The following is a 26,488-nucleotide window of genomic DNA, read 5'->3' as shown; positions in this document are numbered from 1 at the left end:
TTGTTTCATGGCGACTTTAATAAACATCTGAATGTTTACTTTGCCTTAATAGTTGTATTGTACCTATCAGCAATTTAAAATCTCACTGTACTGTATCTTCTTTTTTGAAAAATCAGGGTGGAGTCATGGGCATCTTAACCTTTATATGTGTGGGACAAGACCCAAGACTAATGATAACTGAACCCACTTACTTTTTCTGTAATTTAGCACACATGTCTGTTCACTTATCGGAGCGCCATCACTCAAATCTATAGAGGTGATATAGAGGAGTTATAATAAATCATCTGTAGTTATAACAACTCATCTCTAGTCAAGATAAATAATAGTAAGTTGAAATGACTTGTAAATTTGAGTTGATTCAACAAACATTTTTTTAAGGCAGCAAAGAATTTTTACAGTGAAGGTAAACAAAGCTTTTAGGCACTAAAAGCAAGTGTTTAATTAAAAGGCACCAGATTACAAGATAATGGCATTTACTCCCCAACCACCTTTTTCCTTCCGATGCCCATGGGTGGTCTTGTTGCCAAGCTGAAATGGAAAGCCTGTTCTGCAACAATTGTTGCTCATGGTTTAGTATTCAAATACCCAAAGATAAAACATTAATGCTGTTTAATTCAATACCAGATTGTCATTTTCTCTGCTCTTTTACCTCCTTGTTTCAATAGCATGAGTAAAATTAATCATCAAAGATTAAATACATGAATACAAAATCATTTAGATAAAACACTATTAACACAAATTATTTAAACCAAATACCTTGGATTAATAATTGTAATCTTTACTGTATCAACCCAGAAAAATCTGATCAACGTTTGAAGAATGACACGGGACTCATAATGAAAATTTTGGCATGAGCTTTTAACATTTTTATTGAGTTTTTGATAACTTTTTTAATTGTATCTCATTTTTCTAATGTTCTTTTTTTACTTTTCCTATCTGTAATGGAGAAGATTTGATCAGGTAGGTTTGCATTCACGTTCAAACTTTCATACTTTTAGTAATATAACAATTTTTTAAGTCTCAGTTTTCACAAACTCTGTTAAATTATTACAGTTTATTAATAGTTTTTTTTATTATACATTTCAAAAATATAAAAGGTAAATAATAAACATTCCATTGAAATATGTTTTATACAGTTCTTGATATTTTTTCTCTTTTATTTATGACAATAAAATTGTATCCAGCATCAATCTTAGTACGTAGCATAGAACTCGTTCATTGTTTTGGGAACCTTCTCTTTCTTACTGGCCTCTCTCTCTCTCTCTCTTGCTCTCTCTCTATCTCTGTCTCGGTTTATTAACTCGGGGGTTTATGTATGGTTAAGGTCGCGCTCAGCAGTAGACACAGCAGCTCCGTATGCTGTGATTGATAGTGCAATGAATTCCCCCTTTAAACAAGCTACACGTAGAGACAGCAAGTTAAAGTGCAACTGAAGTATAAAAAAATATGGTGGCCAAAATATATAATAGTACTGTAGGTTCACAGACACAACTGATAAACAAATAAACTGAGGGTCTGCTGCATCTTTGTTTCAGCTCTGAGTCTGTGGAAGCTCTTGTTTAGCATTAGCTAAAATGAAGGCTACCGAAATTTTCTTCAGACACACCAGGCACCAAATTTACACGAACATAAAAACTATATATAAGTAAGGTCATTTTTATTATGGCTAATGTATACCCATAATGTATTTTTGGTACTGCTACATTTGAAAGGAAAAGGGGAAATATGTTTTAGCCAGAGGTGTTCTTTCTTTCTCTCTGTATAGAGGGAGGAGAGGTAGCAGAGTAGAGAGCCCAGGTGAAAGAGATGGTTCAATCTGGCCATTCACAAATTATTGTCCTCATTTTACTCCATGCATGCATTATAATCTTCAAACGACTTCAAACAATATGATAGAAAAACACAAGAACAAGAGATGCAAAAAAGCGTCTTCCTCAAAAATCGAGAACAGGAGGGAAGAGAGGAATGAGAGGGGGATGCAAACAGGAAAACGAGAAAGAGTGAATTTAGATTCTGGCTTTGTTCTGCTCCTCTCTGATATGTTTTGTATTTGGGTTTCAAGTAAAGGTATGCAAGTGTGGGGACGTGACCTTACTCAGCAAATGCATGTATGGCTGAAACACACAGGACAAATTCTCATACACGCTAGAGAACCGAGAGAGCCGTCTTCGAAACGATGTGGCCGATTAACATACATAAATATTCAGGGAACAGTTTCAGGCACACTGTATTTAGTAGGAATGAAATCAACCTGTCCCCCAATTCCTAATGCCGACACTAAACTACGTGAAACGGGTGGCGTTCCGTCATTATTGCTCCTGCCCAGTAATATCTATTTGTGAAAATGAACTATTTAATCGACCAGAGAGGCACATCTCATTGTAAGCATACTGCAAATGCGAGCGAGATGCAAAGTGACATTTCCTTTTGGTAACATATATCTCTAATATATTCTCTGAGATGAGTATATGCTTACATATAAATGTATATTTTCACTTGAAAAGTGCATGGATGTCTTCCTGCATCGCGTATATACTGGGCTGTACACCCCTGAACCAAAAGAAGACATTAAGTGAGAAGGTAACTTAGGAGAGTGCACCAGCGACATGGCTACTACAGCTGCACACGTTTGTTGTACCTTCAAGCTACTTAGTCCAGCTGCTAACGTTACTTCTTCTGTGCACTACACGCTACACAATGCTGGCCCTTGATCTCATAGTAAAGGAGCTGCAAATATGTCTTCACCTCGACTGCCTGGACACACAGCACCAATAAACAGACACCAGCCAGCTGGCCTGAGGACATGACATGTGTGGAAGCTGCTAAGGTTTTGCTTAGGTGTTGCATAGGTAGTTGCTAAACAAAGTTTGCATCAAATTCTGGAAATAATGAATGAAAAGAAAAGTTTTTGAGAATATGAACACTTAATAATTAAACATGAAAATACAAATAACTTAATAGTAGCAGTTTGACAAATTAAACCCATCATCCCTTGTTGCATTCATCCATTGTTGGTAAAGCAAATGAGATCAAACGTGGCGTAAAAGCAGTAATAATGAAATGATGATTTGATATCATTCAAGCTCAAAGTCAATATGGAAGTTTACAAGAAGAATAAACAAAATTAGATGCTAATGAAAAAACACTACACAAAGCTATCTTCTGGTTTCAGCTTGTCCTCCTGAGCACCTGTGATCTTGATGTTGGCGCTGCTCTTATATTATATGGCTTGATAGGACAATAGTACTTTGCAATGTAAGTGCTCAGAGTGTCGAACTCTCAAGTTCACACAAAGCTAATATTCATAAGACTTCTTAAAGCTTTGATTTACCCAAAGAACAGAAATGAATAAGTTATATTGCAAATCAAAACACATCCCTTCAACGACCTCACCGAGAACATGATACAAACGTGAAAAGAAATCCCACACCCGCCTTGCACTACAGACTCATAACCATTAAAAGCAAAGCCCTGTAGCTCTCCACGGGAGCTGTGATGTCACTGCTGGAGACCATGACAAGAGACCGCAGGGGTGATGCAATGCTCAGCATAGACTGTGAAGGGCAGAGCAGAGAGCCAGGAGAGTTCAAGTAAAGGATGAAACGACAGAAAATCAAAAAGGAAGCCATGGAGGGAGCAGTAGTTGAAGGGGTTCATCTCATCATTCGGCTAGACTTGGTGGGGGTTTGTATTCCAACAAAACCGTATGAATCTTGCAATCCTATATATTTTTACATTATTCTTTTATATTCAAAAACAAAATATAGAGCCTCTCTTTTTTTTAAATATAATCTTTTTTTTTTAAATTTAGTAGCATTTAGCATAAACCTTTATTGTTTCCATTTGATTTTGCTGTTTAGTGATTTCAAGCCCTCTAATTTGGGGTTCAGGGCTTACAGAAGTCATGCAGTTTAGTCATGCTGGTAAACAAAGTGAGAAAATGCATTTTTAAATTTCTCTTTCTTTTTTCTCTTTTTTTGACTTTTGTTTAAAGTTCACCCAGTCCGCTTAAAAACCCCTCTGTCCATCAACAGGTGTCATGCACGTACAGTATGTCATTTTTTCTGTTCCTCGCGTAGCGTTTTATCATCCGTGATGTCTCCATCCATTGATCCAGAGTTTATTTCGACCAGCCGTTTTACTGTGCAAACAGAGCGGTCCTGTCTATGATTTGAATTTCATATCAGGTTCCTCTCGGTGTGATCTCTAGCACCTTTCTCTCTTTTTTCCCATTTCATTCATGCCATGCAGTTCATCTACAGTGGAACAGAAATGCTGAGATGCAGAGAGCTTAACTAAGATAGAGAGAAAGAGAGAGAGAGAGAGAGAGAGAGACGAGAGAGTGATGTTGACAATCGTTTCTTTAAAAAGTCTGCCCTGAGCAGGACACTCTTAATAAGATTTCCAATGGAATGGATGGGAAAGAGTTTGTGTGGTATATATGCCAGACTGATGATGTTGTATAGTCTATTTTAATTAAAGCACGTGCAAGATTTCCAAAAGGTCAGAGAGAGAGAGGAAAAGTTTGGGTGATCCAAGCTTTTGATGAACTTGACCGTGGTCTGTTGATTTCAATGTGTGGTTGAATTGCATAGCGTTGAAAGAGCATGATGGGTATTTTTCCACACATTAGTTGTATCTAAGACTGGATTGAAATTGATGATGGATTTTTTCACTTGTGGAAACACGAGGTTGCAGGTGCATTAAACTTCACACGCCACAAAAATAGTTCTTGTCCATTTAAATTGCATCCATTTTCCACCTCGCTCTACAGGTAGTTAGAGAAAGGGACTTGCCTGAACATACCAAAGTTTGTATGCTGAATTTTGCCCTTTAGGATCCCTGGAAGAATCAAAGTTTGACATCCTCCAAAGAAACAGAATCATCATCAGGTTATTGCACCTACGTCGGACTGATATACTCAGGGGTTAAATGAGTAATGGAGAGATGAGTGACACAATGTTTTCTTTTCAAGTCGGTTTAGCACTTCTTTCATCTCTCATTTTCTCTCTTTCGTCTTCTCCGAGTCATCTCTAATCTTGTGGCGACCCTGGGGTTTGACTCTGGATCGGCTCTGCAGTCGTGGAGCTCTTCTGAAGTGATAAAGGGGCAGTTCAGAAGCTCAGCACTGTGAGAAGGAAAAGTAAGAAAGAAAGAGGAAAGAAAGGCAGAAGCAAAGAAAGAAAGACAGACAGATGGGGGAAATAGGAAAATGTGGGACAGAGAAATCAGTATTGCGTGGCAAAATTGCATCGCCTCAATTTTAACGCATTTGAAGCTACAGACTGCTAGTAGCTATCACAGATGAGAGTCACTGTGGACTGTGCAACTGTGAGAGCCAAAGCTATAAGCCAAACACATACGTTTTCTAGTGATGCCCATGACATTTCTTTTAACATTATTTTCTCCAGGTCATGTCTCCGAAAGAAAAACCCACTGTAAAACCTACTCACAGCAAAGCCCATCGTAACATGCGCTCAAAATCAAAACATAGAAATGCAAAACCAAGATCTCTTGAAACCACACTCACAAAAACGAACACACACAAAGCTAAATAAAACTTCCAGTCACTGAGGGCCACAAAATCTGCTAGACGTGGAGTTTTGCATTCCCCGGTCGATTATCTTTGTGAATAACAACATCAATATCATCTATCGATTTTGTCAGCCCTCCAGGACTGACCAGAACAAAGCAAATGCTCAGTGTACATCAGTGAATCCACTTCATACAAGAAACACAAAGGGTGCGTCCCAAAAAACACTCCCTATTCCCCATGAAGTGCCCTTTATTTGAATATCACCAAACGGGTCGTGCATATGGCATAGGGAATAGAGAGCAAGTGCACCGGAGCCAAACATGAGTAGAGCAGGAAATCAAAGGGTCACACAAAAACCACTGAAGCACACAGTCAAGCACATCACATGGGAACAGCGGGACACGCATTGACACGCATTCACACCATCCTTACACTGAGAAGCGTTCAGCGCAACTCCTCCTCTTTTATTTTCTTTCTTCCCCAAACTGTCCTCCATTTCACGGCGCCTGTCTTCATTTGTCGAAAATCCTCTTAACACTCAAACACACAATCTGTCCCTCATGTTTTCATCTCCTGATTCGGTCGAGTCCTGATTCCATATACAGTTTTTTGTAATCCACTTATGGCAAACCGTGTTTGAAAAGTTTTAACAAGTGAATGGTTTTCCTTGATTTCTTATGTTATCCGGGCTTTTTGGTTGGTGGTGGCTGTTTTTTTTTTTGGAAGCAGTAGAGTCAATAAATTAAAATGACGTGAAATGACAGTGGTGGGAGATAACAAAACGGTGGACTGGTGAAAGACGGGTAGGACACTGTGAACCAGGAAGACTTGATGAGAAAACAGAATTATTTCATATATGCACATATAAACGGGATGTGGATAAATCATCACTGTCTCTCTTTCTCTCTGTCTGTTTTAAATGACATCATTTTGGAAGCACTGGTTTAGACAAACAAAAGAGAGATATACCTGAGTAGTGATAGGGGAGCGTAAGTCTGACAGAGACAGAGAGGATTCTGGGTAATATAATTGAACTGCTTAAACTTACTTGCTCTCCTTATTTCAAATGCCACACGCTATAGCTTCTGTGCTGTTAACATGCAATTTGTGTACACGAGAATTATTTACATCTTCCTCTGTGGTCACATGCAGCTTTGTTTCTGCTTACCAGGGCATTGGGTAACTAAGCTTACTAGGAGCAGGCCTCTCTCTACTACTCGTAAAGGGATTTACTGTAAATGGATCTGGCCCCTCCTACTCTGCCCACCCTGACTTGCCTCTACAAATCGACTAAACACAGAAAAACCAAAATATGCATTAGGATGCAGCATTTTTTAAGAATGTGTGGAAACATGCATCGCTGTAGTCAGTGCCATTATCATTATCCTCCACTTCCCTGAACAGTGGTATTATTGAATGACAAATGGAAGAACCGCTGCTTTGCACAAGAACGTTCTGACGGTGCAAGCCATTCCAATGAACGCCTAAATGTATTGTTTAAATAAAAATAAAGTGACCAAAGAGTGCTAGTGAGCTACAACACTGAATGCTACGTCAGTTCGTTCCCCCGTAAAACCTGCAGAGGGGGTCAGAGCTGAAGTTAATGCAACAAGAAAAATCCTCATTAATAATGCATAACTATAAGATTGATGATGGTATGGGTTTGGGGTGAGTGAGATGGCAATACAGAACTGAAATCGTCTTTGAAGACTGAATGGAATGTACAGGAGCTGATGTTGGTTTTGGGGGACAGGGGGGCAGGTGTTCGTTCGGGAATGTATTTGTAAAAGGAAGAAGTGGATTTTCTGTTCTAGGATTAGTTCACAGTTACTGCTTCTTTTTGCATATACCTGATAAGCACTGGGCTTTCAGAATAGTTCTCTGCGAAAAGATGAAAAAGAATAAATCATAAAATGACAATCTGCAATGCTTTTGATGCTTTCGAACAGAAAAAAAAGAGAAGAAAAACTAAAGCAAACAGGTACATAGTTAAAGCATATTCAAACCCTCATTAATAAATACAAACAATATAAAACAGTTGTTGTAATGGTCTCTGCCACCCAATAGCATCCCAGCATGCAAAAATAAGTCAAGAATAACAGAAATACTGGTAACAGCAATGAAAAACGTTTGTACATTTGTATCATGCAAATCATTGATATGCATGTGTATGAATATACACATCCATATGTACACACTTATATGAACATACATGTACATAAACTTCTTTACAAAATACATTGTCTTATCAAAACACTTGTCACGTAGACTTTGAATTCCCTTATTGCTCACAATGAAAATCCATGCATGTGGAAATTACAAAGTCAACCTTCAAAACTGTACACATCATTGAGACCTCTAGACCCTCATAAAGAGCAGAAAAAAAACAAAAAAAAGATTGAAAAATGAAATGCAGAGTATGAGGATCATGAGGTGAAGATGAGAAATAAAAAGTGTTGGGCAGACCAGAACCACACAGGGATTAAGGTGACGATATGTGATTCCCTCTTTCTCTCCCTCTAAATATATCATTTTGGTAATTTTTTCTTTTTTTAGAATGTGAAAAAGTCTGCTGATTCAATATGGACCTACTTTGAACAGACATTTCAAATATACACTTTTGAAAAAATAAATACAATAATTGAAACCAAACCAATCTAAACAGTTCTTTTTAGTTTTTTTCTCGAAAAAAAATCTTAATGGATCTCAGATCAGCATGAATGCTTCTGCTGAAATAATCCCTTTTGTATTTTGCTTGTCACACTGATCTGAAAAAAGAGCTCCCTTGATACTGCATCAACCTGCTCACATGAGGCACTGCATACATCCAGCACATGGCCTTTAGTGAGACCTTAAATGCACATGAAGCAGTGCACATGCAGACAAATCATAACACCGTTTCCTTCCTCCATGCATACTCTATGTAATCAATAACCACCATTACTTTCTTTTCTCTAGCTGACAACGAGAGAAGAGAGGAGGAGAGAGAGTGTACGAGCTACACTGTAAAAATTAAATCCTTCTTCAGGCACCATTTGGGTTTCTTAAGATGCCACCCTGGCTGAACCCTTTAAAGAACCTCTAGCACCTTTTAAAGAAGTCTTTGACTTTTTTGAGAATTTGCAGAAGTTAAACAAAAAGGTTCTCCAAAAGGCTCTAGGCATCTGTCAAACTTTAAATAGTGCCTGAAGTATATTTTTACTGTGAATGTGGCAGTAATATTAACAACAAATGAAGAGCTCAGATGCAAAAGCCTCTAAGTGTATCTGACATGTTTTCTTGTAAATTTGCATTTTTATTAGACCCTCTTAATGGATTCTGCTAACAAACCGGTATTTCTGAATGGCCCAAGGCCGGGATTAAGCGGATTTGATAAACGTATAGTACGGCTTTTGCATCTCTTCAAATGGAGAAAATATAAAATGGACTCTTTGTAGAATTCCACTGCTTAATTTAGATGAAGTGTATCTACTAGTTTTGATATTACTACAGAATATCAAAACTAATTCTTTCCTGTAAAACTAAAAAGAACTGCTCCTTGGATTTCTGATCAACTGTTTAACTAATATACAAAACTTAATAAAATTTTTGTCATTTACACCTCAGATTTTCAGTTTCTTTACACAAAAGAAAACAAGAAGTTTTGTGAGCTGCCATTGCTGAGAGGTGTGTATGAAATCTGTGCACCCCCACACAGTGAAACATATGCCTCATATATGCATTTCAAAGAGTTCATTTTGTCATCTTTTTCTTCTCTTACTGACCGCTGTCAATCCAGCATCCATTCAATGTTCCCTCCTTTATATTGGTACGAAGGTCAGCATCCAAAAGACAGGGCAGATAAAAAAAACAAAAAAAATAGAGAAAGAAAAGGGGACCAGAGAGAAAACAAACTGAACTGATTTTATACTGCATTCAAATTATAGGAATAACAGTAATCGGAAATGATAATAATGATTAGGGAGGATAATGACAGTGATGATGATGATGATGAAGGTCCAGTTAATTCGTGCCCTTAGATGAACTGTCTGGTTCACCACAGCCCCATTATACGCGGATATCCAGTGAGGAGTGCAGCTTCACATGTCTTCATATTTATGAGGAAATACCATAGTAAAAGTTCTTTCATGCGCTATACAAATTGGTAAGGGTCCAGAAGAAGTGCAGAAGTTTATAGGCCCTTAATATGATGGCTCCTCCTTTCGTTTCGTTGTATGGTTCTTGTGACAAAAATGCAGAGTAGTATGTCAAAATACAAAAACTAAAAAGTTCATAGTACATCTCCATGCAAGATCTCCAGACTCCAACTCAAAGCTCACACAACTCCTATCCCCTATGATGTCTAAATGCTTTATAGTACAAAAATAGCCTTTTGTAATGATCAGTTCTCGGTCTCGCTGTTATTTTACAATAGTAGTTAAAGTTAATAGTTGCAAATAGTAAAGTCTCCAGCTCATCTGAGGTCATCGTAATAGTTGATACAGTATTGCACAAACACCGTTTAAGTATTTTTAGACTTAGCTCACAAATAGTGTCCCCTGCGAGGTACATTTTTCAAGATATTCAGTGCAAACCACCGTTACTGTTGGAAATGTTTTAAAGCGATGTGATTACGTGAGGTTAAAGTGTCCTTACGAGTGATATTGATAATGCTCCATGGCCCAAATCACCAAAACTTAAAATCAACCAAACTAATCCGATTCTAGATCCATTACAGTAGCGCTTCAGGGCTTTGCTTTATGTTAACATCAGTCCAGCAGAGTAGAGTAGATGTATAGGTTCATGTAGCAGTTAAACGGGACTGAGTTTTAGTTTAGTTATGCTCTACTTGCCTAACTTTAGTCATTTCTTGCATGCACTTGAACTACTTGTCTTCTGTGACCTCCAAGCTTTGATATGAAGAGAATTTATTTTTCAAGGCCTATAATGGTTTATCAAAAGAGCAACTGCTGCTCAATGAATAAGCCTGCTGGATTTCACAGTCTTATAGTTTTTACATAACCAGCAAACAGGCAGAGAATGTGGGAAAGCCAACTACAGTCATTCAACTACAGGTATAGATTTCCTACAGGGTGCTCACCGCTGCCTACGGACCAGTGAGGGGTTTTATTATAACATTATTCAGTGCTTCTTTTTTTTGTATATTAATAAGGCATAACTCGCTCGAAGATACAGCATATAATTGTTTTAGTTGCCTGTCTGAGATATTGCCTGAAGTATGTGCGATAAAATGACTGAAAATGCTCATTTGATTCATTTAAGTACTTAAAGCTCATCAACCCCCTTTGAGGCATGACATTAAAAATAGTCCCACCCTGTCCAAACAATGGAGGAGCTGAGGTGCGAGTACTTAGCGTCATTATCACGATTATTAATACTATTGCAGAATGAGGGTGCATTGAGCGTCCTTCTTTGTTTAATTTGTCGTTGTGTCCTACGCTGTGCTACAGAATCGAGGGTATGGGGGATCTGCAGCGGCGTAGAGGGCCAGGGGTCTCGTAGGGTTCATAGGGTTGGTTGTTGATTGGGGTGATGGGGGTCAGACGCAAAGGAGCCCCCGACATCCCCGAGATGTTATTGAGGCTGCGGGACTTCTCATAGCCGGCTGCTACAGATAGCGAGCCGAGGTCGAAAATACAGAGTAATGTAGAAAAGAAGGAATTATGGATGGAGGCAGATGTATTTTGTTAGTGGGATTTTAAATAATGAGATTATTACATGGTAAATGACAAAAATGTATTATTAGTGGATTAAAAGGCATGACAGAATTGGCAAAAACAGTTAATAATAGTTGAAAATTAGTAAATCAAGAAAACGAATGAGCAAATGAAACAAATGTAAATGACACATAAGCAGACAGACAGACAGACAGATAGACAGAAAGACAGACAGGGACAAACAGAGACAGAGACAAAGGACAAAACAGAAAAAAATGAGAGTTATGAAATGTCATCAAGTTTTCTTGTCATTTTTGTTTATGATACAGCAATATTACAAAAAACTCCCTCTAGTCGCAGCCACATACAGTTTAAGGGAGAGACAGAGCAGGTGGATGAAGCACCTGATGGCTGACTCAGACCAATAGTCGGGTAAAGAGTTTAGCTTCCAGGTGTTTGACCCAGTCTCAGATGTTCTGATACTAGCACAGGAGTCCAACACAGAAGGTATAGCAGAGGACCTCCGTCTAGTCAAAGCGCTGAGGCGCACACAGCCTCAGTCAGCACAGTGGGCCAGGTGAAGCTCAAGCGTTTCAGACTCAGTGTCTTTCCAATATTAGCAGCAAATTTGTCTTCTCCACACGCCATGAGTTATATTTGTGTATTTCTGTAGAGTACTACAGGAACTAACGTAGCTTCACGTGACCCTACGGTGCCTGGAAGCTTACCTTCCACATCCATTTCTGCCTTTTTTTTTAAGATCTGATTCTTTAAGCCAAACATTTTTGACTTAGTCCAGTATTGTTTTAATTTGGAAAAAAGTGTCAACTTTTGCTAGTGTTTATAATGAAAGACACAAAGGAATTGATTACGTAGCTAACATGTTTCTTGCCATTTTATTCAAATGAAGTATGAATGCATAAATGTCAGTGGTCATGACACTAATTTACATGAAGTACGGATTCATACGCTGTGTTTGTTGTAACCCATTGTTGGGTCAAAACTGGATTGAAAATAGCCCAGCATTTTATGTAGTGTATATTTTAAAATGCTAAATGTTTCAGACACATTAAAAAATACTATTCCGACCCCCGTTTCATGACTTATTTCCAGCTTTGTGAAAGGGGAAGAACTGGACTTGCTAGGTACAGTACTAAACAGGCTGAAGTGAATGGATATGGAAGGAAGAACTGGCAGAATACACAGTAGACAAACCCCCTCCTGACACTGAGGAGAACTTCCCACACAAACACAAACACGGTGAGTTAAGACTTCTTAACAAAACAACAGAAGCTCACGAGGAAGGAAAAACACAGGGTGTTAAGAAGGTCCTACTGTCGTATAGTCGCCAATCCTATCTCCAGTCCCTGCCGTGATGTAGGTCTGTTAGGAAGTGTGTGTTTATAATGTCTGTAAGTGTGAGTGTGGACACTGGGTGCTGCACAGCCACTTGAAATTCAATCTAAAGCATTGCCTATAGAAGCAGCAAAGAGAGGCGATGCTTAGTGGACAGATCTGGGTCACCACGTTCCTTACATCAAACCAGTGGTGCAACAAGAGATGACTATATGGAATAATATATATTATTGGGTTATTAAAGTCAAAAGATTGCTCATTTACCAAAAATGTGTGTGCTTATGTGTGTGCTGAGCAACTAATGTGTACCTTTCTTTTTTTCTTTCTTTCTTTCTTTTGATCAATATACAGTAGTGGCTCATGATGTCCAACAATTGACATCGTCGCTCTTTATTCAAATATTTTATTAAAGATGCATAAAATACAGGGGATGGTAATATAATTAGTATATCATCAAAAAGTTGATTTACTTTTTGATTCAAATAGTGAAACTTTTATTTTATATTCATTCATTACACACAGACCGATATATTTCAAATGTTTATTTATTTTACTTTTGATGATTATAACTGACAGCTAAGGAAAATCCCCAAATCAGTCTCTCAGAAAATTAGAACACTTTTTTCTACCACATCTTTTCCTTCCCTTCGCCTCTCTATTTATGTGCTTGGCACAGAGCTCTGTGAACAGCCAGCCTCTTTTGCAATGACCTTTTGTGTCTTGCCCTCCTTGTACAAGGTGTCAATGGTCATCTTTTGGACAACTGTCAAGTCAGCAGTCTTCCCCATGATTGTGTAGCCTACAGAACTAGACTGAGAGACCAGTAAAAGGCCTTTGCAAGTGTTTTGTTAATTAGCTGAGTAGAGTGTGGTACCAGGTGCCTTAAATATTGTACCTTTTCACAATATTCAAATTTTCTGAGATATTAATTTAGGGATTTTCCTTAGTTGTCAGTTATAATCATCAAAAGTAAAATAAATAAACATTTGAAATATATCAGTCTGTATGTAATGAATGAATATAATATACAAGTTTTACTTTTTGAATGGAATTAGTGAAATAAATCAACTTTTTCATGACTTTCTAATTATATGACCAGCACCTGTATTTCGTATGTATACCTTATTAGTGTGTTTGAAGTATAAACTGAACAAAAGAAAATTAATAAAAATAAATAACAGTTAAATATGCTGTAAAAATTGCCTGCAAACCTTTGGTTTTTCGATGGATTTTTTTGTATTTAAATAAAATCCTGATTTCCTAATACACATTGGCTTGCCTTTATGCCAAATTATTTTGTCCTTAAAGGTGTTTGGCCCGATTTCATTTATACCAAACACCTTCTATTGCCCAATTTGTACAATGCACCTCATTTGTACAATACACCCGGGGACATCACTTTTGGCCGCTATAGCTTGAAGTAAAATTTAACAGTAAACCATACACATTTGCCATTTGTAATCTCTCTCTGACCAGTTACAATATGAATGCATGTTTAAGAAAGAATACACTACTAGTCCCTTTATTACATTAACAGAGTATTAACTACTATAGACGGTTTCATCGTACGCACGTGCGCTGATGCGATACACGTCTGTATCCAAACTTTACTTCCAGTTTTTTTTTATGGTCTGAATAGTTGCTAAACTGTTCTCTTGAACAAATGCCTCGTCAAAAATTACAAATGTTTTGGTTTCCTAGGTAATCTATTTGTTGTTTTTTTGCTTGTTTTATAAATAAACTACGTTTAAAGAACTTTGTTGTTATTTATTCTTAGCGGAGTTTACCGGAAGTTACATGCGAACCATGACAGCCGATTGTTTATGTTGTAACTGCTGAAACCGTCTATAGGACAGTGTAAGGCCTGTTTCACATTGCACACACAAAAAGTGCATACTGTAAACGATTCTTCAGTTTAACTCCAACAGCAGTATGTAGGATCACCTTACTTTTCTTGCTGTGGCTCTATAGAGAAAATAAAAGCGACGTTAAACTATAAATTATAAAACAGATTTATAATTGGGGCTGGCTATTGGAAATTATAAATGTATTATCATTATAAAATATAATTTATATTAGCAGAGGAACCACATTTACTTCCAAATAGTAATTAATATACAGAACTTTTGCTCTAAACTGCCTATTCATCTGGATTCAGTCAGATTTACTGGACTGAAAGTGCTGCATGTGTGTGTCTGTCAATGCTTGTAAAACTTGTCTTTTGTCAAGCAGTGAGTAAGTAGTTCCCTCTATTATGTTATGTTGCTTCATAAAAGCATATATTGCAGAAGCCAATGTGAATAAACAGATTTATAGTGCATTTTCAGAACACATTTTGATGTGTGGTACAGTAATTAATAAAAGTTTTACATCTAAAATGTAAAACTGCTTTTAAATGTGGCTATAAAAAGCTGTTGATACACAGTAGATGCATAAATATATACATAATGCTTTCAGGATCACTGCGAAACAGGCCTTAAAATGCTGCCTATGAACGAAGAATTTAGTTGAAACATACCTAGAACAGATAACCCACAAGTCCAGGTTAATTTATAGAACAGATTACTGAAAGAGAAACTAAAGGAGGAGGACGGGGAAGAAAAGAAACTTCTACATCTACCCTCACAAAGAATTTCAAATATTGAGATTTTCGGGTCACGAAAGAGCAAAAGTTTCATTCTAAAAGTTTGCTTATTTCCTTATTCCAGCATAATCATTGACCTGTCAATCAATGTAGGCTATTTATCTATACCACACACACAACGCTTACACTCACAAGCCCACACATGCAACACTGCTTGGTGAGAGGTTATGTATGAAGAATTACACCAGTGTTTTAGACGGATGTAATTCAAACCCTTAGCTAGACAGACTCTGGGCTGCTGTAATTGTTAAGCATCTGTATTTGAGGCTTTAATGTTTGCATAATTAGGTGCAGTATGGTGCTATAGGCCTTTACCATTGTCAGACAGTAACAATCACACTCTCAGCAGGAAATGAATCACAGAGCTTCAAGTCTTAGCTTCATGGATACAGTCTTAAAAATAAAGGTGCTTCGCAATGCCATACAAGAACCATTTTGGCTGAATTACTCCATAAGGAACCTTTATTATGAAATATTTAAGCGAGAAATGTTTCTTTGAAAAACCTCTGAATGAATTAGGAACCGGAAATGGTTCTTCTATGGCATCGCTATGAAGAACCATTTTGTTTTTAAGAGTGTAGTTCGTGGTGGCTTCATCATGCTAACCAGCCCATAGAGATTATACTGCTTGACCTGACAAAAAATACCCTCTCTGCTGTGTGTACATACCTCATGTCAAACCTTAGTAACACTACGAGGACTGTACGAGTGGCCTGGGGGTGAGATGGAAGGTAGGTGTTAGTATGTGGTACAAATATTAACCACAGGATGGTTTGTAATTGTGCAGCAATAAAACAATACTGTGTTGAACACTTTTTGGTACTTTGCACCAGTACTGATTCACTTAATACATATCTATTGTATTAATTTATTTTCAATAGAACATCAATAAAATATTTATCACAAAAAACTACTCTACAAGGTAGCTGGGCATAGCATGATTGTGTTCATACACAGTATATTTCATTTGTATGGTGCAATCCAGGTTAATATTTGCAATATCCATCAACGGATATTTGTTTTCCCTTTAAACGCACAATACAACACCAGTAGTGGCATACATACAGGTACAAGTTACATCGCATCTGCATGTATGACTTTGACACAACATAACACAAAGACGGAGCACAACACAACAAAACACGACAATGACAATACACAAACACTGCAAAAGAAAAGAAAAACACCGAAACAAAATAATATAGTAAATAGTAACCAGGTATATGTGATGATGAGGTGTTGGTGCTGTGTATGTTATGAATGCAGCAAGAAATCAGGAGATATTATACATTCAAAAATCAGCACTTGTGTATGCAGTACAAATGCTGCACAGAACAACAAACATATAAGTAACATTCAAAAGAGAAACAATAAATCCCATGTGCACATAGAACAGTACCCAGAGATGGCATTTCACATGTTACTGTAGCTTGCAGTACAGTTTTAGAAATAATACTGTTAAAAAAAGATGCAGCTAGAAACACAGGATAGAAACACAAGTATGTGGGTTTGGACATTTCATCTATTGTAAAACAGTACAGGATACAAAAAACAACAAATGCTGTGAAAGAATATTGAATATAAATTTAGATCATGTATGATAGGGTCATACATGCAGTACTACATCAGAGATGATGAAAAATGAAACATGTCCGTACTAAAAGAAAAACACTTGCTGTTGTTCCATTCCCCTAACTTTTAACCTCTCACCAAAAATGAATCAGTCCTTATCTACAGTCATTTCATAACATGAAAATTGAATCACCATAAATTAAATGGTTATATTTGACTTTGTAAATGATTTATTGATTCTGTACAGACTCTCCCTTTGAAAATCTGCTCATTTTCTACATAAAATCATGATCCTACAAAGTAAAGAACATTGATATTTTTAATACTGACTATTGTCTATGCTAAAAATGTATTAGTCTTTACTCTCAGAATTTGATTACAGGACTTCAGCCTTGATTTTACAGACAAGATGAATGACATCCCCAGTAAATGCTGCATTTTCAACCAATCAGGTTTAGTAAATCTGTAGATCTTTGCCTTTTAGTTTCAATAACTGATGGAGGCGGCTCGTGACTGCTTTTCCGAGCGGCGCAAATTCATGTGTTCGGAGTATCATGTGTTTTCAAAATATGTGTTTGGAGCGTTAAGTGAACCTATCACGTGTTTTGTCAAAATAAGTGCCTGCTGCACACGCGTCAAACCCTTTTATGATAAAAGAGACGCTCACGTTCACAAACTACACGCAAGGCGCTCCCTTCGAGTATCTGTCAAACGCTAACGTCTCTTTTATCATAAACCCTTTAGACGTGTCTGCAGGAGGCACTTATTTTGACAAAACACGTGATGCACATACGCGCCAAACATATTTTGAAATCAAGAACCACACACATGACGGGCTACATACATGTTGTGACGAACTTCGCATCGTGCGCACTCAAAAAAAGTCACCGGTTGCCAATGATAATTGATAAATGATTTGCTACAGCACAAATAATTCATTGTTTCTACAATTAACAAATACTGAGACAACAATTGAATTAAGCAGTCTGGCAAATATATTGAAACCTACAGAGGATTGATCATATGGTGATTTGCTGTATTATTCCCCAAAAAGCATTTGTTAACACTTTAAAATAAGGTTGTATTTGTTAACATTGGTAAATGCATTAGAAAACACGAATTAACAATTAACAAATTAGTTTTTTAAAGATTTATTAAACTGTTAATGTTAACTTAAATAAGTAAATGCTGCACAAGTATTGTTTATTGTTATTTCATATTAGCTAATGAGTTAACTAACAAATACAACCTTATTGTAGAGTGTTACCAAGCATTTATTTAGCATATTTATATTTAAATATCATAAGAAAGCTATTCAAATTAGTTCATTTACAGTCCTTCTAAGTGATGCATTAAAAGGGCAAGTGTTTACATACCCCCTTCCTTACCATACAAAAGCTGGTTTGTATTAACCCATGGTTGGGTTCATTATGGACAAACTGAACTGTGGTTAAAATTCAACTAAAAAAATCCATATTTGACCGAACCATAGATTAAACAACACAGCATTTTTATTTTTTACGTGCACTCCTTTAAGGGGCAGTAAGACCTTTGCAAGCATTATCGGTCAGAGCTGTAACCTCGCAGCCATTTTTCTCTACTCCATTTTTACTGCACTGCAGTCAAACTCTCACACCGATGCAACCTGAAATTCTGACAGTTGGCTGTAGTGTTTGCTAAATGACTAGAAAAATAACATTGTGATCAGCCTATTTGTTTCTATTTCTGTGGTTGGAAATCATTCATGTGTTTATTTATTATTAATCTACAACATAATCTAAATATAATCAGTCGTGTTAATATACGTATACGTAATATATAGTAGTTTTGCAGTACAAACTGTAGCATTTAAATACATATTGATATTTACAGCGAGCAGTTAAAAGTTTTTTTACTCGCAATGTTGATTCAAAAGGACATGGAGCACTTTTGATGTTTGTGGTGATGCATTATGTGGAGAAATTGAAAATGAATTGGTGTAGCTATTAAAGACCCCTGGAGACTGAACCCTCATGATCTCCTGTTACAGTACAGATTCAGAAGTGAGGTTAAATAGGAGTAGAGGGGAAAATCAATCAGTCTGCAGAGGGGGAGAAAAAAGAGAGAGAGAGAGAAAGAGGGGGGGAGAAAGAGAGGGTGTGACTGTAGCCCTGCAGTGCAGCATTATTTCTATGCTTAAAGATAATGGTTAGAGAGGAAGATGACCACAATGCCCTCAGTCAGTGTGCTGTGGCCAGCATCCAGACTGCAGTTCTGCACACATACAGCCAGAGTCAGTCAATGGCTTGGCACAAGGGTATGTGTTAAATATCTTTCACAAGATATAAAGATTTATACAAGCAATAAACCGCATCATATCAAAATAGTATTTTACAATGGAAATAGAATTGGAAGGGGAAAAATAATAAAAATACTGGATGTCTTAATGTCAAGGTTAGAATGTAAATTTTTGAAGGCCAAATGTCTGTGCATGAAATTTTATAGCTTGAATAATCTTTAACCCCGATGTTATATTCTTCATCATGTGTTGCTACGTCCCAGAATGCTCTTTTCCACTGTTGCCTTGGCAACAATGAGCAGGAAGGAGTAAGAGGACAGAAGGTAGAGGCAGAAGATAGAGTGAGGGAGAAGAGATGGATAAACTACATGCAGTGGTGGAGGGTCAGGACATAAAATAATAAACAAGTTTGAATAAGAACAGCTTATAAACCGTTCATACAACATGTAAACAACTCTAGACTGCTCTATGTACACACACACAAACAAACACACAGGTCAATATTATGACATATAAAACAAAAAGTGAGAAAACTTGATGTATACAATGAATACAACCAATCTCCAAAACTTTGACCTTTCCAGGCTTCAAAGTAAAACAACAGCGGAATACTTTCTATGAGGAGAGAGAGAGAGAGAGAGAGAGAGAGAGAGAGAGAGAGAGAGAGAGAATGGGGTGCAATGAAGGTTAGTATAAGACATAGAAAGTCCTACACTATAAGCTAATGACCTGGTGGGCAAAGAGTTTAGGTGGCTAATTTTCCCCTGATTCACCTTATAGCTCTTAACAGTGCAGTGTCAATTCATAACAATGCCTAACATTGTGTCCTGTTAATATTGCAACGGCCCAGGTGTGTCGTTGACTTACCTGTGACAAAATAATCATCATCAATATATATCTTTTGACATCTGTCTTGTGTTCCCTCACTTCCCCCTATACTTGGTCAATGTTTGTCTGTCTGTATTTGGCTGTTCAGCTGTCTGTCTCATAGTCAGTGTCTCATCTGATGTGATGTGTATGTAAGACATTTTCCTAAACAGTAAGACTACAGGACTGTAGCACACATCCTAACAGTGTTGGAGCTCAATGTTTCAGCACAGCCCTAGAGAGCATTTTTATTAGGCTTTCCTCACAGGTCAGGAAGTTGCACTAGGATCTGACCTGGGTTCAGTGTCGAGTCCCGTGTCATGACACAAAAGATGGCTGGAAAATTTATGTTTACGTTCCTTGTCAGTAGAGTGCAAAAGCACAAAAATCCCTTTCATTTTCTCCATAGACACAAGAATTTATATAAAGGATAAACAAAACCTACTTTGAGCTTTGTTTTTTTTTATATAATAGTATTAATAATATGCATCTAATAATAAGCAAAACAAAAGTTTTTACAAAGTTCATTTGAACTTTCAATGAAAACTGCAATATCAATACTCCTGAATCGAGACCTTCATGGATTCCCCAATCAGAAAAGCTGTTTCTGATTACCATTTTCCTTACATTTACATTTATGCATTTGGCAGATGCTATAATCCAAAGCGACTTACAGCACATTTTATAAACAAATTTCTCATCAGTATGTGTTAACTGGGGATCAAACCCATGACCTTTACATTGCTAAAACAATGCTATACCAACTGAGCTTACAGAATACAATTTTATTATCGTATTTTCCAGACTATAAGTCACTCTTTTTTCCTAGTTTGGCTGATCCTGCGGCTTCTAGTCAGGTTGTTTATAAATATGTATTAATTTTGACATATATGAACCAAGAGACAACATTACCATCTACAGCTGCGAGAGTCTGATCTATGCTACATTTACATTTATTCATTTAGCTGAAGCTTTTATGCAAGGCGACTTACAATTGCTATATATGTCAGAGGTCACACGCCTCTGGAGCAACTATGGGTTAAGTGTCTTGCTCAGGGACACAATGGTGTGTGACAGTGGATTTGAACCCGGGTCTCTCACACCAAAGGTGTGGATCTTTTCCACTGTGCCATCACCACCCCATGCTGCACCTGTATTTATGTAATTCAATGGACTCAGTGATGTGGGATGACGAGCCTGCGAACTTGATGTTTGTTGGCTTTCTGTTCATCTGTCCTATTCAGCCTTCCAGGTATGTTCTGTATGCTATTGTGTATCGTGTAAATTACTGTTTGTACACAATGATGACGTGGCAACGTATGCGCGCGCAGTTTGGCAACAGAAGTATGGCAAGAACCAGCAGTGAAGCAACACAGACAGAGAAAGTTATTTTAAAAAGTTAACTTATCAACTTTTTTAAAACAGCTACCAGATCCGTGTACTATAGTGGAGTGAATAGAAGACGTTAGCAGATAGCCAAATATAAAGTGGCCAGATACATATATTCGTATATTAGTATATTATATTAGTGAAACCAAACACAACAACCAGACATTTTGATGCTGGAAAACCATTTTAATAAACTTTGCTAACATGTTAGAACCACTTGGGAAAAACACCACTTCTGTTGCCCAAATGCGCGTGCAGGCTATTTGATCACGTGAGCTGTAAAAGGGTCTATAGTCCGGAAAATACGGTACATGTTTTAAAATACTTCATGGGACTCGCGCTTTGTTAAAGCAAAAAAATAGTTTTGATTTACTCACCCTTACATCACCTGGGATGCATACTGCGTGTACATCATCAGACTAACACAATTTGAGTTATTTAAGAAAATGTTAGGGCTCTTCCAAGCTTCATAGCGTAGAAAACAGGGTCCACAACTTTCAAACACCAAGTGCATCCATCCTTCACAGAAGTAATCCACACAGCTCCAGGGGTCAATAAAGGCCTTCTGAGGGTAATCAATGCAATTTTGTAAGAAAAATATCCATACTTAAAATTTTATAAACTATAATGACTATCTTCAGGTGGCTGGAATGCACTGGTGAGTAAGATCTTGTTAGAATAGATCCTCTGTAAAGGATGGATGCACTTTTTTAGGCTGTAAAGTTTTCCACCATTATAAAGCTTGGAAGAGCTGCACATTTTATAAAATAACTCACATTTTGTGTGCCCGAAAGATGATAAACATAATGTATGTATCTCGGATGGCTTGAGGGTGAGTACATCATGGGGTAATTTTCATTTTTTTCTGAACTATCCCTTTAAGGATTTTTACTTAATGCTTTTAAGCAAAGTTTATAAAGTCATTATTCATATTGGAGCTGTTGAATTTGGTTCATGGAACTGATTACTAATCAATGCATTAAACTATTTAGAGAAAATGAATGGGAAAAACACTACAACCAATGCCACAGAAAAGTGAGTGGTCACTGTTGAACTCTACAGACTTAAAGGTTTGAGAGGCTCATCTGCTGGCTGTGATGAAACACTGGTCAGTGGACCCCAGAGTGGAGGGCAGTTCCAGGAGAGAGAAGAAACCAGCTTTATTCAAAAAACAAAACATAAAAAATAAAGCAAATTAACACAACCTTCTCAGTGACTGCTCACCAAAACCCCTAAACATTTCAGCATTTGGTTTTAGAAAGACAAACACGGTACGCAATTATACCGAGTACAGGTTTTCTTCAAATGAAAACCCGAGGGGCATTCGACAAAGGTGAAAGGTCACTGTTAGGCAAAAGGAGGAGGAAGAAGTCACAGCAACACCAAATGGAATACAGTGCACACACACGACAACACACAAACATGGGAAGACAGTGTAACGGTGTAGCAACAAGAGCTGACATACAAACGCATGACACGACACAACCTGAGGAAGAAGATAACAACAACAGCTCGTCAGACAAGCTCACCTCAGAACACATCAGAAAATACAACACCCCCCAAAACACAGACACACAAATCATCTTTCACACACATACAGTAAATATATAAGGCACATGTTCATTTATACAAACGTGTTTTAACCTTGAATGTGTGACCTTGAATGTGTTAAACCATAATGGGTTAAAATGTGAACATTATCATTTAGTACCCTTTCTGTCTGATGCGCAATAAAGTTAAGAAAAAAGAAGGAAGTAAAAAAATCAGAAGCTTGATGAAAAAAGTGACAGAATGACTTGAAAGGGTAAAATGGAGAGAAAGACAGAATGGAAGAGACAGAGCTGTGATGTTACTGAGGATGATGAGGGCGTGAAGACTATAAATATACCAACAATATAATTTAACATCACTTATACGCTTACAGTAATACTATATCCCAAGCAAACTCTTAACATCCGAGTTAGAGCGAGGAATCAGACATTGACTTTAGTCTGTTGTGATTATATTGTGAACATTTTATGCAAATTTTAATACTCAGATCAGTCTTATAATATACAAAAACACACAGACAGAATACATACAATGCCTTATCCCCCCGATACACTTAAAAGCATTCTGTTTTCTTGTAATACATAATGTACTTTTACTGTAAACTAAAAATTACCCATCATGCATTTTTCATAGAGGCACCAATCTCTCTGAAAGCTTAAAGTGAGCTGAGTGTCTGTGTCGAGTACAGTTCAGTATTGTGCGTTGAGAATGTGACTACTGATATTTGTAAAGGTGCCAGTTGAAATAAGTGCCGAGGTTGTATGTTAAAATGCAATTTTACAAGTGTGCTAATTCCTAGTGGCTTTTTATGGTTACCTCTCATTCACTATGGTTTGATCCAGGATGTGGCAGAATTGGCATTGAGGTCCTGTTGCAGCAGTAGCCCTTCCGGCTTGAACCACTCCTCTCCTCGGGGGGAGACTGGGTAGTCGGCTGCAGATTCTAGTGTTTTTGTGGGGGGATTTAGGATTTGGTTGTGTAAGGAGGTGTATTTGGGATCGGTGGCAGTTGGTGAAAAGAGGCAGCAGTAAAAAAATGGTGATATGGTGAGGAGGACAGTACAAGTAAAACATGCAGGCGCAAAAGAATACAAGATGTGGACGGATGTAAGAAGAGGTGAGACGGACAATGCGAGATGATGAGGAAGAGTGGGACAAAAGCAAGTCAGATGAAGGGTGGGGAAAAAGGATGGACACAGCATGGTGAGGAAGAGAGAATGAAATAATAAATCAATGATTGAGAGCAAGGGCTAGATAGCTGCTTAGAAAGCTATAAATTGAATTGTTACTGCAGGTGACTGAAGCTTTGCTAATGATGACTGCCATTCAGAATGACTGATATTGTGAATGATGAAGAGAAATGTGTGCAAAAGGAACTCTGATGTAAGTTATATGTGGATGGACCTGTTTCAGGGCATATTTCTATGCTGTGTACGTTATAACTGTTTTGTTTGTAATGTACTGTATGTGTGTTTAAGCATTTGAATTTAAATAACTTACCTTTCTTTTTCTTTGTGCTAAAAGTGTGAGTATATTCAGATGTGTTTGTGTAGGGGTGTTGCATACCTTTCCTGACATTGCTGTCTGTGGTGCGGAACTCTCCGGTACTGAGGAGGAAGCAGGCCCGGTCGTGGGGGTAACGTTCGCGCCCCGTGCATGTCCCCAACCCACCAGTGGCTGGACTCCTGTCGTCTGGCCCCAGCACCTGGTCTATGGTGGGACAGTCTTCATTGGCCAGAGCTGCATTTGCAGCATCCCCATTCTGCTTTGAGTCTAACAATGCAGAAAGAAAAATGAATGAATAAAAGAAAAGATAAAGGACAGAACGAAAGCAAATTAGATGGAGCAGTAATTTATATGTGATGATATATAGTTACGTGAAAAGACAGAGATCAGTGAAGAAGACAGTCAAGGGATGTATAACAAAAAAAAGAAAAAGGGGATGAGAGTGAAAGAGGAAATGGGACAAAAGCACATCAGTGACACTTGATTAAAATGGCGCAGGGGAGCAGGCACACAACATCGCACACACCACATCATACACAAAATGAATGAAGAGTCAGATGCGCACACACGCAAACAAAGAAGCTGCAGGGGCACTTGTACTTATAGCTTCCGACACAGCTGTCACATATAATCTGACTTGAGTTACTGCTCAACAATTTACAGAAATAAGCCACGGGCAATGCTTGCTAAAGACATGGAAGAGATAAAAATAAAGAAGTGGATCGCATAGGAAGGAAAAGGCCTGTTACGCAATCGGTCCTCATTTGAAGAAATTACACATTTTGATCTGAGATGGCAGAAATCCACAAACCACGAAATCTGAAATGATCATGTACTTATGCATACAGGACAGGTGCCAAAGTGTGATAAATGATTGTTTACAACATGCATAAATTAGATATACACTAGATAGTACACACTTTATTAACAGTGAGGCCATAAACCTTTTACAAACCCCTGGATAAACAGAACCAGATAACCACTCGTAACTCAAATAATGAAACACTCCTATGTTTAATTAACTAAAGGAGACTTTACGAAACTACATTTTCAGTAGCGTGACAGTAGTTTTGATATTTTTGGAAGTAAAGCTTTTTACTAGTTAGCCATTTTATCACTAAGTAGTTGTGTACCGTGATCGGTCACTTTTTTTATGCGAATTTTAAACTCTGTTTGAGTCCCTGGGCGGCATTGTCTACATAGATTTGTATTTAGTTACAGGTCCCGTTCTTTCTTTGTTTTTGAAGCTTTGATTGTGTTTACAGTGCGCAATATAACGTGTTCATGTTTCACATGTAAAAAAAACACAGTATTTTTCACACAATTTACTTATTTCTATAGCGCTGTTTCACTGAGTGCGTTTACATGCACAGTCTACGCGGATTATAAACTGATAACACATGGGGTTATGTAAACTCGTAAAACAGTTTTATTCTTTTATTGGAAAAAGCCCGTAAACGGCGTAAGCAAAAAACGATCGGCACAGGTAGTTTTTTACTAATTCCACCTTAACTGGCTTTCTCATTGTTTTGTTCATGTGCGCATGTCTAAGTAAGCGCAAAGTAACGCAATAAAAGTCCCCTCTCAACTAAAGCAGTTGGCAGAGAAACTGCGAAAATAAAAGCTCATGTTACATTTACAGGTTCTGCAGAAACGAAAAGTGATACAATAGTATAGCTTTATACAGATATGCCGTCGGCTTTTTGAATGACTATTATGTACTATAGGCGGTGACGTCACTTCCTGGGAGAAACCTGAAAAATCTCCAAGTCCCATGTAAACGCAGTTGTCTGCATAGCAGGTTTATTGATTTGCATGTAAACGTATGAAAACAGTTTTTTTATAATAAGCAGATTTTTGATAGTTATCCGCTTATTGAGCCAAAGCTGCCGACTGACGTATTCCTGTGGACGGAGTTTAGTCAAAAACTGTTTTATTGACGTCATTCAATCAGGAAGTAGAGGGCTGTAGTCCAAACCGACCATTCTCTGTAGGCTTTGAAAGGGTAATTTTGTTAAAGAAAATATATCACCGGGCATTGAACTTTGAGCTTTATCCAACCCAGGCTCACGGAGTTGCGTATAAATAGCACGAAGTGTAAAAATCGTACAATACATACCAAATTCCAATTTG

At 37.6% G+C, this 26,488-nt stretch overlaps 1 protein-coding gene across 9 annotated transcripts in view; it reads right to left on the bottom strand.

Annotated features, from left to right (window-relative positions):
• Window positions 1–837: 837 nt before the first annotated feature.
• The window catches only part of kcnc3a (potassium voltage-gated channel, Shaw-related subfamily, member 3a), a 61,908-nt gene continuing 36,257 nt past the window's right edge, over window positions 838–26,488 (bottom strand). For 2 of the 9 annotated variants that reach the window (XM_065277612.1, XM_065277637.1), the window contains 4 exons: window positions 24,416–24,622; window positions 23,667–23,792; window positions 5,969–7,417; window positions 838–5,128 (listed from right to left, as the gene is read on the bottom strand). In XM_065277612.1, the coding sequence (XP_065133684.1) occupies window positions 23,677–23,792; window positions 24,416–24,622 (323 nt within the window). In that variant the 3' untranslated portion in view covers window positions 838–5,128; window positions 5,969–7,417; window positions 23,667–23,676. Of the gene's footprint in view, window positions 5,129–5,968; window positions 11,145–22,764; window positions 22,786–23,666; window positions 23,793–24,415; window positions 24,623–26,488 lie in introns of all 9 variants that reach the window. The other 7 variants (XM_065277590.1, XM_065277621.1, XM_065277605.1 and 4 more) reach the window with 5 other exon arrangements.

Source organism: Paramisgurnus dabryanus, chromosome 3, assembly GCF_030506205.2.
Source record: "Paramisgurnus dabryanus chromosome 3, PD_genome_1.1, whole genome shotgun sequence".
In the NCBI taxonomy this organism is placed as follows: Eukaryota; Metazoa; Chordata; class Actinopteri; order Cypriniformes; family Cobitidae; genus Paramisgurnus; species Paramisgurnus dabryanus.
The sequence above is the reverse complement of the archived record's forward strand: the minus strand, read 5'-3'. Positions and strand labels throughout refer to the sequence as shown.